Source organism: Abrus precatorius, unplaced genomic scaffold (assembly GCF_003935025.1).
Source record: "Abrus precatorius isolate BTA unplaced genomic scaffold, Abrus_2018 Scaffold10, whole genome shotgun sequence".
Lineage (NCBI taxonomy): Eukaryota > Viridiplantae > Streptophyta > Magnoliopsida > Fabales > Fabaceae > Abrus > Abrus precatorius.
In genome coordinates this window covers 22,731,869-22,749,245 of record NW_020874292.1, presented here as the reverse complement: position 1 = coordinate 22,749,245, position 17,377 = coordinate 22,731,869, and the positions used below count along the sequence as shown (strand labels likewise).

The window sequence follows — 17,377 nt, the reverse complement described above, 5'->3', positions numbered from 1 at the left end:
TACGAAATCTTCCTTCGATTTTTATTTTTGGGATTGGATTCTAAGAAAACAAAATAATACAAATGTTCAAAATAGAAAATAGGTTTCAAATTTTGGATTTTTATTTCATTTCATTTATTAATACAGCGGGGTTGACGGGGTGCACATGACAAGAATCATGAAACAAGTTCAAAATAGTCTTTTAAAAGCATACACTGAGACAAGAACCCACGTTAAATTGAACTAATTTTTTGTCAATTGATGATATGCATAAATTATAACTAGTAATATTAAAATAAATTTAAATTTATAAGTATTTAACATAAATTGAATCATGTTGAGATCAATAAATTTTTAAAACCAAAAGTCTACTCAAAATTATATAGTTTTTTACCACATTTTTAAGCTTAATTTTTCTCAATTTTAAAACATTTGATAAGATGTATAAGAATTATAAGCTTAAGGAAATTAAAATTTGTAAAACAAAAAGCCCAGGGGAAAATGAAAGCCACATTGCCTGGATGGGGGGAAAAAGGAGTGGCTAAGCAATGTTTTCATGTATTGCAGCAGACATTGGATTGCCATGCCAGTGCTTAGTCAATGATTTCCTTTTTCTTTACATATACATATATAATAGGTTACAGCTATGACTCTCATGATGCAGGGACATTCATGTTTCAGTGAATGTGGTATTTGCCAAAACATTCTTTTTGGTTTTGCACATGAAAAACACATCACCAATTCAACCCCACCATCTCATAAGTTATTAGTCATGTGGTACCCTTTTATTGTCTTTGGGTGGTGCTTCTTTTTATAATTAACTCTAAAACTTCAAGTAATATTTTCGGCAGGTTCAAAAAGTAGTGATACCAATAATGAACAAGACACAAGTTAGTTTTTGGAAATTCATTTAAGCAAGATGGATCAGGTCTAATGAATGTGAATAGACTGTGAACACTATTTTTAACAATTTTGTAGAGACTTGACTTTGTTTCCAACATCATGATTTTAATGGGAAAAACTTGATTATATGTATTAACAAAATTACTTCTGAGATTTTATACTATATTGCTTTAATATTGTACTTAATTGATATTTTGGTAATTTCACATCTAACTAATTATGTTAGAAATTCACTTTTAACTAAAATGATTTCTACAAATTCAAATATTACCTCAAATCAAAATTGTAATATCTATCTAAATACACGCATTATTGTGAAGATGCTTTTGATTGCATATTACTATTTTTAAGAGTAGGGTATAGAAAAATCTATTAATGTTATCTTAATTATGAGCATTTGAGGACCAACATTGGTGCCAATGGCGGATACACTATCCATTATTGAGAGGAGGATCTGACCGAAGTCTATGAACTGTCAGTTGATGGCATCATACATAGACAGTCTTTTACTTTATTTTCTTGACACACGCCATAGGGTGGGGTGGGGAGCTGCTACAATTGGACAACAGTAGTTGACCCCAACAATTTGAACTTGGTTTTTGAAAATTATGTATTGTGAGTTTATCCAAGTATCAAATGTTTTTTTAGGAAAATGTTAAAAAAAGTTCAAAAAAATAAGTTAATATAAATATTCATTTAATAGTGCATCAAGACATTGTGTTTGAATATAAGTATAATTTTTAGGAAAATAAGTATAAAAATTAGGTATTGTGAGTTTATCCAAGTATCAAATGTTTTTTTTAGGAAAATGTTCAAAAAGTAAGTTAATATAAATATTCGTTTAATAGTTTTAATTACAAAAATTGTAGTTAATAACATTAAAATAATTATCGATCTATATTTATTTAAACATTCTATTGAATTTTTGACTCATTTATACTCTGTTTAGATGAAATAGAATTAAGGAAAAGGAAAAGAAGTGAAAGAAACTTTAATATTTTTTTGGCTTTGAATGAAGTTAGGGAGGGGGAGAATTTTTTATTATAAGGAAAAACAAAACTCTATTTTAGTGAGAAATGAGTAATGAAGAGAAGGAAAGAGGGAGGTTAACGTAAGGAAGTATTTTTTTTTTTTTAATATTAAAATAATAAAAAATTATAAAAATTAAAACTTACTTTTTATTAAAAATATCATAATGAAAACTAATTTTTTATTAATTTTATTTTTTATATTTTCTTTTACTCGTCTTGGCATATATTTTTTTATTTCAACTCAATTGAACATAAAATATTTTTATTTATTTCTTATTTTATATTTTCTCTCTCTATTTCACTTTATATCCAAACAATGCCTTAATATATTAATCAATCTCTTTGTATCTTAATTTAATTAATTGGCCGAAACAACAAAAATGTTTGTACAATAGATGAAATAGTTAACAGCTCTTTTGAAGTAAGTGTCATAGTAAATTGACAAATTTGTTTTCAAAAAGTTCAACGGTGGCACAATGCACATTAATTTCAGATAACGTAAAAATCTTACTAGTTATTGAAAATCACAAATATTAATTACATGGATTCCCAGACATCGAACATTTTGGTTTTTAAAAATAATAAAAACCATTTTTTTTAAACGAATATTATTTTATAAAAATGGATTATAGCTACAGCGTTTGTCCTCTACCTGTTTCAAATGCAGTTGATATATGGCCATCCATATTATTGAATGACAAAGAAACATAGATTTCCCATTCTAAGTTTTCTCCCAAATAATGAAAAATTAAAGATGAAGAAAGGAAGATTATGGTATAAGGAATCTCTCGTCGTTCGATAGAAGTCACTTTCGTGCCTTTGATTCTCTTCAAATTGCTTCTTCTTCAATTGTTAGTTAAATCACTCAATAGATTAGGTAGATATAGAATGAAAAGTATCTGCAAATATATTTAAGGCTTGTGGGTAATTTTATACAATAAATATAATTTGAACATTTATTATGCACCCATTCAAGCACTTTTTAAAATTATTTTGTCTAGACCCAGCAAAATAGAATACAACCACAATCAACGGAGCAATTCTTACCTCACATCGAATAATAAAATATAATGAAAAAGAATAATCCATTTCATAAAAAAACTATGCCATCAGAGATTACACGTCAGCAACAAATTGACAGGTTTTTTAGGTAATTTCACATGGATAACAGCCAGAATAGGAGGGCATTTAGGTCTGATGAAGAATTGAAGTGTTTTTAAGTTTCTTTTTTTCTTATTTTTCCACTGCAAGGCAAACGCGTCCTTGTTGGTTGCTCCACACATAATAAATAAAAGTTAGAAAATAAATAATTAAATATTTAAATAAAGTATTTATTAAGACACGGAAATCCCTTCTCATTTAATTTTTCTGTTGGAAAAATAAATAAGAAAAGAAGGGAAAGTATTTTCATTCTCATTGTTCTGAGTGTTGAATCTGAATTCTTCTCCTTCTTTTATTATTGTTTTGAGACCAATTCCCTTTTCTTCTCATCTGACACATCTAATCCAGTTTCTACCAAAGAACCTTTTTTCCTTCTTATTCTGAATCGTGGTGGTGGAGTAGCAGCAGTAGCAGCAGCGCGTGCCATCTTGGGAGTTAGTAGACCCAACCCAACTCCTCAATTGCTTCTTCCTCTAAGAAAGGGATTTCATTTTTTCAGCTTCACAAGCTCGTTTCGGAGCTGCCCACAAAAAATGGCAAAGCGTGGATACAAATTTCGTATCCTTTTTAAAAAAATTAAACGAATGTGTTTTGCTAGAGAAAATGCTTGTTTGGACCTGCTTTCTTCTTCTTGTTGTTGTTTTTAGAATAAATTTGGTTATTGTAGTTGATTTTCTATTGAAATCTAGGCAGGTGTTTCTCTACAGCTTCAAAAGTCTTTTTATTTTTGTTTTTTTGTGGTGTGTGTGTGCGTTGTCTTTTCTTCCCCTTTTGGGTTTTATGTTTTGGGAGAGGGCAAGGTGGGATTTAGTCTAATCTGTTTGTTTTCTGGGTAAAAGAGTGATACAAGTTTTGGAAGTTATGGTAAAACGTTTTATTTTTTTACATCTTTGTTACTTTGGGTTGCCCGGAATTTGTTGCAGAAGTTATTGGGAGCTTTCAAGGTCTAGTTTTTTTTTTTTATTTCTGTTTTACTTTATATTTTTCTATTATTGGAAGCATTCAACATTTTTTTCACTGATCTTTGGAAATCAGAAGAAGAGATAACGATTTTGCTGGTTTAGCTTAAAAGTGTGATTTTTAATTTGCGTGGTCTTGATTTATTTGTTTAGTTCTTCTCTTCAATCTGATTTTCTGTGTTGTTGACTGTGTTTGATAATGTGAATTCCTGAGCCAATCAACTTAGAGGAATTTGTCGCTCATTCAGCAACCGTCAATTGTTTAAATATTGGAAAGAAGGCGTGCCGTCTTTTCATTACAGGCGGGGACGATCACAAAGTCAATCTATGGACGATTGGCAAACCAACTTCTTTAATGGTCAGTGCCATTGCTACATTTGCTTTTCTAGGATTTTGGTTAGGATATGGTTATTGCTAGATCATTGGCTAGGCCATTTTAATGAAGGGTCTATTTCTGACGAGCCCTTCTTGCTTTTCAATTGATATTCTATTTGACTGAAGGATTGGCTAGTTCATATTAAATGATCAATTACACAATAAGAACCTTTATATGGTAAGTTTATATTGGAAATTACATGATGTTACAGGATCTAATGCATTGATATCATTAAATGCTACAATTTCTAATGTAAACTTACTATTTTTAATGATTTTTTTATTGTGTGCCCAAGGGTACACAATAGAAAAACTGTTAAATGATAAGTTTTATTTTGTTTTCCTCACTGCATCACACTTTTTGCACTTGGTGCTACAGGAAAGTACTACAAAACTGGGATTTTCTACCGTAGTTAGATTATCATCTATAATTTTTTTTTCCTGATTGGATCCCCCATTATGACTCGCGTGCAAATGCAACTTTCTTTTGATGGTTGCAGTGCCAGGTGGCATGTATATAACTGTGACCTACTAATGCTGGCTTAATGTGAATATATATGCAGAGCCTTTCTGGTCATACTAGTCCAGTTGAATCTGTCGCATTTGACTCAGGAGAAGTGTTGGTTCTTGCTGGATCATCGTCAGGTGTGATAAAGCTTTGGGATTTAGAAGAAGCAAAGAGTAAGTCAATTAGTCAACGACACTTTGATGAACTTAGGCTATTATTACAACATAAACTGGTGTTTATTTATGGAGCATTAGACTGTAAGCTAGAGAAATGAAAACTGGCTGGCTGTTCACAAATTAATACTTGATTAAAGAATTAAGGGAATCTATAAGTACTGCTACTAGTTATGACTTCCAAATTTTAAAAGATTTTCAATCTTTGGTTGCCATATTATCATATAGGATCCTTCCTTGTAAAATTTATTATTATGCTTCTAATATATGTGTTGTTCTTGAAGTATAGTGGTTCGCACTGTTGCTGGACACAGATCCAATTGTACTGCTGTTGAGTTTCATCCCTTTGGTGAATTTTTTGCATCCGGCTCCATGGACACTAATCTAAAGATTTGGGACATCAGAAAAAAGGGATGCATTCATACATACAAGGGTCATAGCCAGGGTATCAGTACTATCAAATTCACTCCAGATGGCCGATGGGTTGTTTCTGGTGGATTTGATAATGTTGTGAAGGTAACAATATGGACATTCTTGGATCCATTGTGGTTGTAACTTGTAATAGATTTTAACTTACACAATTTTTGTATTAATAAACCATGGATCTGCCTTACTACCAATGTACAGGTGTGGGATCTAACAGCTGGGAAGCTCTTGCATGACTTCAAGTTCCATGAAGGCCACATTAGGTCATTAGATTTCCATCCGCTTGAGTTTCTTTTAGCTACAGGTGATTTAATGACTTTTGAACTTGAACAGTTGGAGCGCTTGAAAGTGGTAGATGCTTATGTATTGGCAATATCTATAGAAAGATTCTTTGTTTCATTATACCTACTGCATTTATTGGGTTGATACATAGAAAAAAAATCTTCTAATATTAATATAATTTCTTGTGCACTAAATGAAAGTTTAGTAGGTTGTATAATTGGTCAAATTTTATGGAAAACTTGATGTGCTCTGTGGATTAAGAAGATGAAAACATCGCAATTGAGGATATGGATGGACATTTTTTATTCCAATCTTCAGCTTAGGGTTGTTATGAGCAGTAGACGCAAATTGTGAAACTCAATAATTTTTAGATGATCAAAGAAACTCAACTTAGAGACTAAAATATTAATGGTTTTGTCAAGCCCTTAGGGGTTAAGGCTGATAATAACAAAACCATTATTGTTAAATATCCACTCATGGGGAAATTTTTTCTTGTTCTTTAGTAGATTCTTATGTCTTCTAATATAGATTGAGGTTAGCGTTGGAATTTATATAACAATTTAACATGCTGCTATGTGAGTCTTTGGTAAATGAAGTTGCTGAATATGTACTTGTTGGACTGTGAAACATATGGCATGGAGTGTGGATTCCCAAAATCGCAATCTAACCAAACCTAAAACTTTTAACTTAGTCTCTGGTAGTGGCTGCAAAATGTCGTGCCACTTTTATAAGCTTTAAAATAACTTGCAAGTGCATGGATCTACATCAGTCTGTCCAGCTTGGAGTTTATACTGATTCTTCATGTTTATACTAATTTTATTGTCCAAAATCAGGTAATGGGCTTTTCTTCTAGTATTTTTTATTTATTTATAATCCCTTTTAATGTGCAATCTTTAGAGATAGAGAACAAGGAAAATATATTTGTTTCCTTCTTTAATAAGACTTGGAATTAATGTCAATAATAGAAGTCTCATAATATTACAAACTATGAAACTTCTACGTCCAAGTTGTTTATATATAAGTCGATATCATCAAATGCTTTAATTATCATGGATATTTAATGATTAGTTTCTCTTATCTAATAATGAAAAATATCCATGAAATAGGCAAATTTAACTTATATGTAATAAAGCCTATTTATATATGAGAAATATGCATTATTCAGATATCATCGCACTTTTGTTTTGGGGCTGTGAAATGTGTCGTGTGGTTTTGCTATTTTCAATCACATTTTGTTTTATAGTTGTATCTTCTCTACAATAACCAAAGTTTCTACAAATTTCTTTTTGGTAAAAATACAATGTCAAGATATCTCACGTTAGTAAAAAATATAGTCAAAGTAATCTTTATAAGAATTGGACAATCTTCCTCCTTTGGGCTAACTTTTGGGGTTGAGACAAGCTCAATTCTTTTTTAACATATAAGTTATTGAAATTTGCAAACTGTTTTGCAGGTTCTGCAGATAGAACAGTGAAATTTTGGGATTTAGAAACCTTTGAACTTATTGGATCTGCCAGACGTGAGGTATCTAAACTTGTTGAATCTTTCTTCTTCTGATACAAAGGAAACAATTGTTTTCATTTATGCCATAATTTGTGCTTGCATCTGTCTGTTTCTCTCTTTCTCTCCCAACATCTCCAAATAACTGTGCTTGACACTTCTTTCCAGTTTGTCATCACATTGTTTTTAATTGTGGATGAGTTTTTGGTGAAAATTTATTGATGTAGTTATGGACAAGAACATCTGTCCTTTTTTGCATTTGCCAGGGTTGAAAGTTGTTTTAACCTGCTAATACTAGCGTATCTTGTCTTAAAGCTAATAGATGCCAAAAATGATTTGTTTTATATTTTTACCATAGATGTACCAAAGTTATTGCCTTTGAAGCATGCCAACTGTCCAAAAAAATTATGTTGTGCATGAACTGCCTTATTTGGCCTTTCTTCTAATGGAAACTTATACATTATTCTGCCAAATACAAGCATGTGTATGGCACACTAAAATTTATATAAAACAAAATTTTATGATAAATATAAATTGTGTTACTTTTACTTTATATTAATTATCTGAATTGCGTCATATTACTTTTATAAGGCTACTGGGGTACGCTCAATAGCTTTTCATCCTGATGGAAGGACCCTATTTACTGGACATGAAGATGGTTTGAAGGTAAACTTTAATGCAATTTTTAGATTATATAACTTAATAATGCAGCATCTGGAACAGGTGAAAGATGTCATATGCTTTGCTGATATATTGCAGGTGTATTCATGGGAACCTGTTATATGTCATGATACTGTTGATATGGGATGGACAACACTTGGTGATCTCTGTATTCATGATGGGAAACTTTTGGGGTGCTCATTCTACCGAAATTCTGTTGGAGTCTGGGTAGCAGATATATCGGTAGAATCTGCTATTATTTATTAAGAGATTAATTGTTGTTTTTATTCTTAATATAAAATGTGATTTATCTGTTATAATTATAGATTTAGCTCAGTGTGATGCCATCACTTCTACCCTGCACATGCCAAATTGCTAATACTGAAGTTGGGGAAAAATAATAGGATTGAGAAAAGAATTTCAGCATATATAATTACTTATATAGTGGGATAATACTCCGCATATATATACTCATTTTTTATAGTAAATAGATGTGATATAATATTCAAAATAAAATGGTTGTTAAATGGTTGTTAGCTTCAACAAGACTTGGCATCCATATTACTCTGTGAATAAAGTATATTTTGAGATGAATGTTCTTTATTCTCTGTTAATCATTATTCTGACTGGTAATTTTAACATGTCAGCTTATTGAGCCATATGGTGATGGCTTGGATCCTAAGAAAAAAGAAGGCACTGAGCAGAAACTTAGTCTTAAGGGAAGTAAACTGGAGAAAGTAGAGGTTAATGTAGGACCAACATCTGGGTTTCGCAGCGTGTCTCCTGATGAGTCAAAAGAGATAAAGAATATTTACATTGATTGTAAGCCAGTGCTATATATTCATTAGTTACTCTGAAATTTAAAATTCTGTATTATAAGTTTTACTTTTATTGCCACATTTAATGGCAAAGTTTTGCTGCATTTATTGTTTTGCTAGCATTCATAAGTCTAGCTTTTGTAAAGTGTCAAGTGATTCTCTCAATTGGCATTGGTTAACTTGATAAACCCAACTTGTGCTGATCTTTGACCGGTCTAGCTGGAAGCTGTATGTATCAGCACTCTTGATAATGTTGATTTAAGTTTGGTTTATGTTTGGATGTGTCAAAGCTCTGCAACAATTGAGCTTGCAAATTAGAGTCTGGGTCATATAGTGCACCTAGGTGATTTAGTATGCTACCATTTGTATCAATTGGTTGTTTTGGCAAAAAATGGGTTGACAATTTTCTTGAAGTAACTCAATTTGGAAATTTAATTTTACATGCAAGCATCTTGTGAAGTTTTTGATATGATGGATGCAAACCAATAGGATTCATTTACATACTGAATTATTCTGGTGTCAATGTATTATAATTCTGATCACTTGCCAATTGTATATCTAATAAAATATTATTTTCTTTTATATAAAGCTTCTGGTGGGAAGCCTGTTACTTTACAAAGATCAGGGTCTTTGAGTTCCTCAAAAGTGGATCTCCGAGAGGAATCCAAGGAAATTTGTAACTTGGGAATGCTGAAGCAGAATCCTGCAGCAGGAGTTCATGTAAAATCAAATGAACAAGCAATTAGAAAATCTTTTGTTGTGCCAAATATTGTACCTCGGGACACTCCTGACAGTAAGGTCTCAGCAAAATCTGAAAAAGAGACCATCACCTTTTCAAAGACAAAGCCTGGAATGTTACTTAAACCAGCTCATGTACGGAGAGCATCCACTGGCAGATTTGATGTTGATAGGTTTTCAGAAAATGTGAATTCTGGAAATTATTGCGATAGTGCAAGTAAATTAGACAGCACAAAAGATCCTATGTTCCAAATGAATCTAGGACCTCAGAATGAAGTCAAAGAATCTTGTGAAGATAAACATCCTATCAAGAGTGTTACAGACAAATTTGACAGGACTGTATCTCCAAGCAGATTTTCTGACCAAGCAAAACGTAAGTTTTTTGTAGTTACTACTCAGTAGATCAAATGCTAGTTATTACTGATTATATTTTTCTATCCTATTTTCATAATCTCCTTTATCTAGTTTATGTTTCCACTTCTATTAAACGTGTTCTCTCTCAGTTATAGCATTGTTAGATTGTTAGCTTCATGATCCTTGATTATTTGACTACACATCAGTTGAATTACTGTTTTCCCCTTTGATCCCAGCCTATATTTTTAGTAGATGACCACATGCTACCTTTTGCCCTCTTAAGAAAAGCTAATTTATAATCATACTTTGTTTCTTGCTCATTCATCATAATCACAAATATTTACATTTGGTCCTTGTTAAATCTGTCAAGATGTTGTGAAATTCTCTGCAATTAAGTTTAGCTCTGATTTCCAACTTATATTTCCTTTTGAAAAATAGTGAATAAACTATTTTCCTAGACTCTTGACAGATAAGCTCTTTTTAGTGATGTGAACAAGCAAATATTCTGACAAGTAGCATTTTGAGATTTGGGTTCTGCTTTAGTAAAAGAGCTGAACTGCCATGTATAAGGTTGTTCAAGCAGAGGTGTTATGCATACTTTGGATTATTATTTATAATTAAAGTTAGAGGCTTTTGAATTTACAAATGTTTTTCTCATTATATTTCAGGTGATGAGCCTTCACCTTGCAATGAAGAGATTAGTCCAGTTAAATATATCAATGGAGGTCTGCTATCGGCTATCCCATATATATGCAGATTTATATAATCTAAAAGCCTCTGAAAATTTAATATTTTTATGTTCTATTCTGGCAGTTGCTGTTGTACGAGGAAGGACCCGGTCATTAGTTGAGAGGTTTGAGAGAAGGGAAAGAATTCAAATCAAGGAAGATCAAACCAATGTGTACCTGCCCACAATAAACGAAATGAGATCAAAAGTTCACAATGAAGATCAAATTAATCCGTGTCCCATGGTATTTGAGAGGAAGGAAAGACTTCCCCGCCATGAAGATCAAAACAGTATGCCCTCCATTCCCAAGACAATATCTGAGACAGATAAATCTCCCAACATTCTGGTAAAATTCTAGCTTAATTTTAGAGAAATTTTGATACTAGCATAGCATCTCTGCTTCAGCTTCCAATATTTTTAATGAAAATTTTGGTTGGTTGTTGGTCCCAGTTTATAGCTTATAAGCCAGCATCTGCATCTATCAGATTGAGATTTTGCTAGGCTTTATAATTTGATATAACATATTTGTGCGGTTTCTTGTCAGATTTTTTAAAATCTGTAATTGAACATGATATCAGGAAAATCTGCTTATATTCTTCTAGGTCTTGGTTTCTCATTTTTTCTTGTGAATATGTTATCAGATTTCTCTTCTTGCTTAGTTCTGTTAAGGAGTACAAAGTACTTGGGAAATTCTTAATGTTTAAGAGGGTAGTTTCTTGTAACAACATAACAGAACTATGATCGATGTTATCTTAGGTGTAAAAAAAGGAGAGAGAAGAATGGAATGGTGAGATTAGCCTCCTCTAAGGTTGATAGGTTTTTTTTCCCAATTATTTTCCTGTTGGGTTGGAGCCTAAGGTTTTAGGTGGATGGTAGTACTGCTCCGATACTATGTTGGGAAGGTAAGAAGCATGGGATGGTTAAAATCAAAGTGAAGCGAATGTTAAAAAAGAATAAATAAACTCTCTTTACTCAAAATAATTGGATTAAATATACGATCTCAAAACCTTTATGTGTACTAGTATTTCAAGCATATATACAATGTCTTTTGTTTTTAGAGTATGCTACACAGAGTCACCTTGTATCACTGGAGACTTTCCTCAGTACTATATAGTATATACTATATACTTTTCTCAAGCTGGAAAAATACCATGCTTTAAGCTTGTTATGATAGGAAACCCAAACCCAACAAAATAAAAAGAATACAAAACTAGACCCATCAAACACATTAGCTTTGGCAGCAAACAAGCTCTTTTTACCATCCAGATTGAACTGCAGTATAAATGCAACGTGTCGCCTGTATCTACTTGGAGCATTCCATAATTATTGATCAGAAATAGCTAGATTCAATGTAATTGCTTAAGTTGGTCTAGAGGAAATAAATATCTTATAAAAAAATTAATACCTATTAAACAGGCTCTAAAATAGTACATGGTATCTTGGGTTTAGGAATTAGCTTCTCTGATCATTTTCTCTTGATCCTCTAAATGAACATGTCCTTGTCTGAATTTGGATCATTGCTTCAGTACTTTTGCTCTTCTTTCTGTTTTCATGTCTCTAAATTTCAGTCTCTTTTTTTCTATAATGTACAAAATAAATGAAATATCATATGCCCTGAAAGAATGTGAAAGTTCTAACTTAATCGTGCTGTATCATTTTCACATTTGTTGCTTTCGGGTAGTTCAACTAAGTTGTGTTTATTTTGTTATATAATTCTGTCAGAAAATTGAGCCTCAAATTTCTAAAGGGGATTTGAACACTGCAAATGAAGAGGAAATTATTGAAGGTCTGATGCAAACTCATGATGTAACATTAAGTAATCTTCGCTCACGCTTGACAAAGCTACAGGTAATTTTTACTAGTTATTAATATTATTTGTTTGTACGATTGGTTTTTATTAATTACTTTACTCATTTCAAGTACGTGCTATTCTTAGCCATGGAACTTAAAACAGTTTTGGCTATATGTTGGCATGTTAACTTTATTTTTTATGCTGAACAGGGCTAAAAAAAGAAATTGATGTAATACTGGACACGTTGAAATATATGTCACTGACTGGTCAGTGGTATTGTGTATTTTTGTAGGTGGTGCGACATTTTTGGGAGCGCAATGATATTAAAGGTGCTATTAATGCTGTGAGAAAGCTGCCAGATCAATCTGTGCGTATCTTTGGAAGTGGTTGTATGCCACCTTATTGGCTTGATTTTTGGTTCTGCACTTAAATGTTTTCTAACTAGAAATTTATGGTTTTCTTGTTGAATGTATTGTCCTTAAAATAGTTTCATCCTGTTTTAGGTTCAAGCAGATGTTATCAGTGTCCTTTTGGAAAAGATGGAGATTCTGAACTTAGATTTATTTTCTTGCTTACTTCCTGTGCTCACAGGCTTGCTAGATAGCAAGATAGAAAGGTAATTATTTATTAATATATTGGCTCGACAAATTGTGATGGGATTTTAATGATTACCAATTTCTTTTACCTGGTCTATTAACGTTGGTCATTATCTCACAACAGGAGCTTTAAATATAATTTTGTTTCCATTATTGGCATCCTCTGTGAAAGAGTGACTTGTGAGAGACATTTACTCTGTTCTTACTATGCAGACATGTAAAGGTATCACTGGATATGCTGTTGAAGCTTGTAGCAGTTTTTGGTCCAACAATACGTGCAACTGTTTCAGCACCTCCCTCTGTTGGTGTTGATCTACATCAAGAGGAAAGGTACACTCCATTTTCACTTAATATTTCTTTCACTATCTCATGTAGTTTACACGTGAATGAAGCTAAATTGTATGAAATCTTGAGGACAGGAGGGAATGCTGTAACCAGTGCTTTATGGAGCTGCAAAAGATCCAAATGAATCTTCCAATACTAATACGGTAAGCAGTCTTCAAAGTTGCTGACAAATACATAATTTGAAAAGGAAAAAATTTTAGACTTGCTTTTAGTATAGAAATAAGGAAAGTCTTTTGCCAGTTTCTATTTCTTAATTTTGAGCATTCAACTGACTTTGAAAATAGCATTCTTGTATTGGGCAACGGCAAGTAGTGTATGCAACTATATGCTAAAATAGTAAAAGATATATTAAGAATGTGTTAATGTGTTTCCCTTTTTGGCTGATTATTCATGTTTCTGGTATAATTTCCCTATGATTTTCATCAAGTACCAATCTCTCAGTTTGCATAAGTGTTGTTAACTTATGAACACTTTATTTTCCAGCAAGGATCTCTCATTATATTTTGGCCTTTTTCACTGGTGAGGGAAATGGGGAGGGTTTTATTGAATGTACTAAAATGATGCTATGCTCAGTAATTCTTTAAATACCATACAACCCCCACTGTGAATGTCGAGAATCACAGTTATTTATTTATTTATTTTGCTGCAGGAGAGGTGGTTTATTGGCCAAGTCTGCCTTAGAGTTAAACCTTGTTCTTCAACAGTCCTAAAAGAAGATGTTGTACGAACTTTAAGCCAAACTGTGAATGAGTAACTTGGCTTGATATGCTCGTAGGCAGGAATGTGCTCAAAACATGAAGGTTTTTCATGTTGGATTATTGTGATCATAGCCTACAATTTTGTCTTGATGATATGCTCTATTAGCTGTCATCATCGGCTTTGTTGATGGAAGAGCATTATAGCTTGTGAGATGTGTGAGAAAGTTGAATGAGTTCTTTTACCTCATGCTTAGACACTTGAAGGTGGAAGCAACCATGTGAGGATCTTGTCTTCAACATTTCTGAAGGCTTGTGTTCATAACTTCAGTTCACTGATCTTGGCTATTGCTTGTATGTAATTTTTGCTTTTTTTAAATTTGTTCCTTCTGGTTTTTACTGGTAGTGTTACTGACCCAAAGTGGGGTTTGGTGCACCTTGGCCACTGCTTGGAGTGCCTATCAGCAAAAGTATAAGTAAGATGTATGTAGTAGTAGTAGTCGTAGTTATAGTCGTCATGCATATTTCTCTGTATATCTCATATTCTATGTTCAATGAAATGGATCTTCAATTTTTTGTTCAAACTGCTCCAAATTATATTGCTAATAATGGCTACTATCTGTTCCTCCTCAAGCATTATCATGTTAAAACTGGAGTTGGCTGTCAAATGATACACATTTCATGTCCACTGTGCATATTAAACGAATATACACAGTATGTTAGTGTATTATGTCTTTTACACCGCAGTTCAAAATTCAGAAGATCACTTGCTATTATTTTGTTAACTGAATTCACTAAAACTACACACCTCTAACCAATTACTTCCATTTTTTGACGATGGTGAAAGTCCCAATGTTAATTAAGGGCACTCCTACGACGGATCAAACATGGGTCTCACGTTACTACAGTGGGTCTTGTATATTTTGCTATGATCATATATTTTGTACCTATTGCATGCAACTTCGTGGATAAGTATGACCATGCAGTTCCCTATGTTATTGTGGATGGTGCAAGAGTAAACAAATGAGCCTCATTTTACACCTGATAGCGATTTGCAATTAATTTTATTTTATATCTTGCTCAAGATAACTTATAAGGTTGTGGTCACTAGAAAAATGAACCAGGTATTTAGGGTGAACTCAGAATGTGGACAGCTTAATTTGTGGGGTCACATACATGTGACGTGTGGCATGGGAGGTGCCACGTGGAATAACTAGAACTCCTAACATTTTCAATGCCGCAATGTGTTTAATGTGTCCACTGTTTAGTCATGTTTAATTAATTAATTTATTATTATTATTAGCTTAGTAGTTCGTGAAACGTGATGCTATTTTATTCTAGAGTAAATATATCATTTAATAATTAAAAATTAAATTTTATATTTTCTAAATGATTATATATATAATCAACTTATTTTAAACAATAATCATTTTAAAAAATTATTTTGACTTAACTCTATAATTATAAATAATATATATTAAAATGATAAATATTTTATACAATTAAATAATTTAAAATATAATTTATTTAAAAAAATATTTTATTATGTAGTGTAAAAAATAAATAATGTCAATGATCAATATATATTAATAATCATAAGTTTAGGAGATCAGATTCTTAAAGTAAATTTTAAATTTAAAAAGGTAGAAAAAATTAAAATATTTTTATAAAAGTAAAAATAAATTTATGAAAAATTTAATATTAATAAAAAAATTAATAATAATTTTAATGTTTAAAATTTAGAATAAAATTAATAAATATGTAAATAAAAAGTAAAATCATTACCACGAGTGAATATAATTCCTATATGTTTTTAATTAATTTTTTTGACAAATTTTGTGTTTTAAAACAATTGCAATTTTTTTTTTGTTAGCCAGATGTATTCCAAGCTAGTAGATCGCGTTAAGGTCAAGCTGAAACTAATAAAATCACGAACAAATATGACCAACTAAACCCTGATGTAGTTGGCAGATAACTGAATTCTTTCAATGTATTATAAAGGATTCAATTTTTTACAATGTATGAAAAAGAAATAGATTTTATTGAAAGATGCAACAAAAATTATTGTTTATTGTTTGATTTTAAAAATGACCATGGAACATTATAAAGAAGGGATTAAACTACAAGATAAAAATTAAAAATGTTGTAATAGCAAAATAAAAAATAAAAAATAAATAATGTTATTACTCACAAAATTAAAAAATTATATGTAACATTAATATAAAGATAAAAATAACTAATTATATTTTTTCTATTACTAATTATATTTTACATTATATATTTTTAACTATACTTTTAGGTTTTTATAATATTTTTAAAAAATTAATTATTAAAATAATAATATTTTTAAATAACTTTTTTGAATGGGGCAAAGAATTTTGCATGTTATAAGGGTGTACCTTATTTTTTAAAATATTTTAATAATTTTTGTACGAAACTCACAAAAATTATGGATGTGTTAGAGATTTTAAAAATGTCTTAGAACAATAGTTTTGAAAGAAAAAAAATATTTTTAATTTTTAATTAAAATAATTATATATTACTTATAATAGTAAATATATGATTAAAATATTAAATTTATGTTAATATATTAATTTATATAATTTATTTAATAAATATTAATTTTAAATATATTTGAAATATAAAATTTATTTTTTTTATTCTTTCACTTTAAAATCTCTCTCTCCAAATAACTTTTAAAAAATTATATTTATGCGACAAGTAAAACTATATATATATATATATATATATATATATATATTTCATTCATTCAAATTTTTTAACAAATGAATTATGGTAGTTGATAGAATGTTCATGTTTAGATTTGAATTGTTCTAGTTTGTGCAGAAATTGAACGTCTAATCCATTTTTTACTTAAGTGAAAATGATCCACGTAAGTGAATATATGTAATTTTTGCTTAAGTGTGCAACAAAATGGCTTGAGCAAATTTTGAATCAAAGAAGAGAAGATATGTAAAATATCTGCTTAAACAAAAATAATCGGCTTACGTGAACACTAGCTTAAGCAAAAATAATAGAATTAAGCAAAAAATAGATAGAGAGTTATAATTTTTAGACATGCATCACTTTTAAGTGACTAAAAATAGCTTAAGCGCATCTTAAATAGCTTAAGTGAAGTAATAATCGCTTAAACAAATCTTAAATAGCTTAAGTGAAGTAATAATAGCTTAAGCAAAAATTGGACAAAGAGTATCAATTTTCAAAGTTCATATTCGCTTAAGCATGATGACAATAACTTAAGCGAATAATATTAGCTTAAGTGAAAGTTGGAAGGCTTAAGCGAATATTGTAGAATTTAGGAAAAAAAAAGCATATAAAAAAGTGATCATTAAAG

At 30.9% G+C, this 17,377-nt stretch overlaps 1 protein-coding gene across 7 annotated transcripts; it reads left to right on the top strand.

Annotated features, from left to right (window-relative positions):
* The first annotated feature begins 3,258 nt into the window (after positions 1-3,258).
* Positions 3,259-14,653, top strand: LOC113852842 (katanin p80 WD40 repeat-containing subunit B1 homolog). 7 transcript variants are annotated; one of them, XM_027483227.1, is made up of 19 exons: positions 3,260-3,508; positions 3,574-3,632; positions 4,261-4,391; positions 4,972-5,089; positions 5,379-5,605; positions 5,717-5,819; positions 7,251-7,321; positions 7,889-7,963; positions 8,057-8,200; positions 8,605-8,779; positions 9,365-9,886; positions 10,536-10,592; positions 10,681-10,940; positions 12,317-12,442; positions 12,679-12,753; positions 12,890-13,002; positions 13,196-13,312; positions 13,402-13,470; positions 13,977-14,651. In XM_027483227.1, exons 2-19 carry the CDS (start codon positions 3,608-3,610, stop codon positions 14,035-14,037), a joined length of 2,469 nt encoding a protein of 822 aa, XP_027339028.1. In that variant the 5' UTR covers positions 3,260-3,508; positions 3,574-3,607; the 3' UTR covers positions 14,038-14,651. The 7 variants fall into 7 exon arrangements, 4 of the variants coding, with proteins under 4 accessions (XP_027339028.1, XP_027339027.1, XP_027339026.1 ...); XM_027483226.1 differs by having other exon boundaries at positions 3,557-3,632; XR_003502458.1 differs by having other exon boundaries at positions 3,259-3,632; positions 12,900-13,002; positions 13,977-14,625.
* Positions 14,654-17,377: the final 2,724 nt, after the last annotated feature.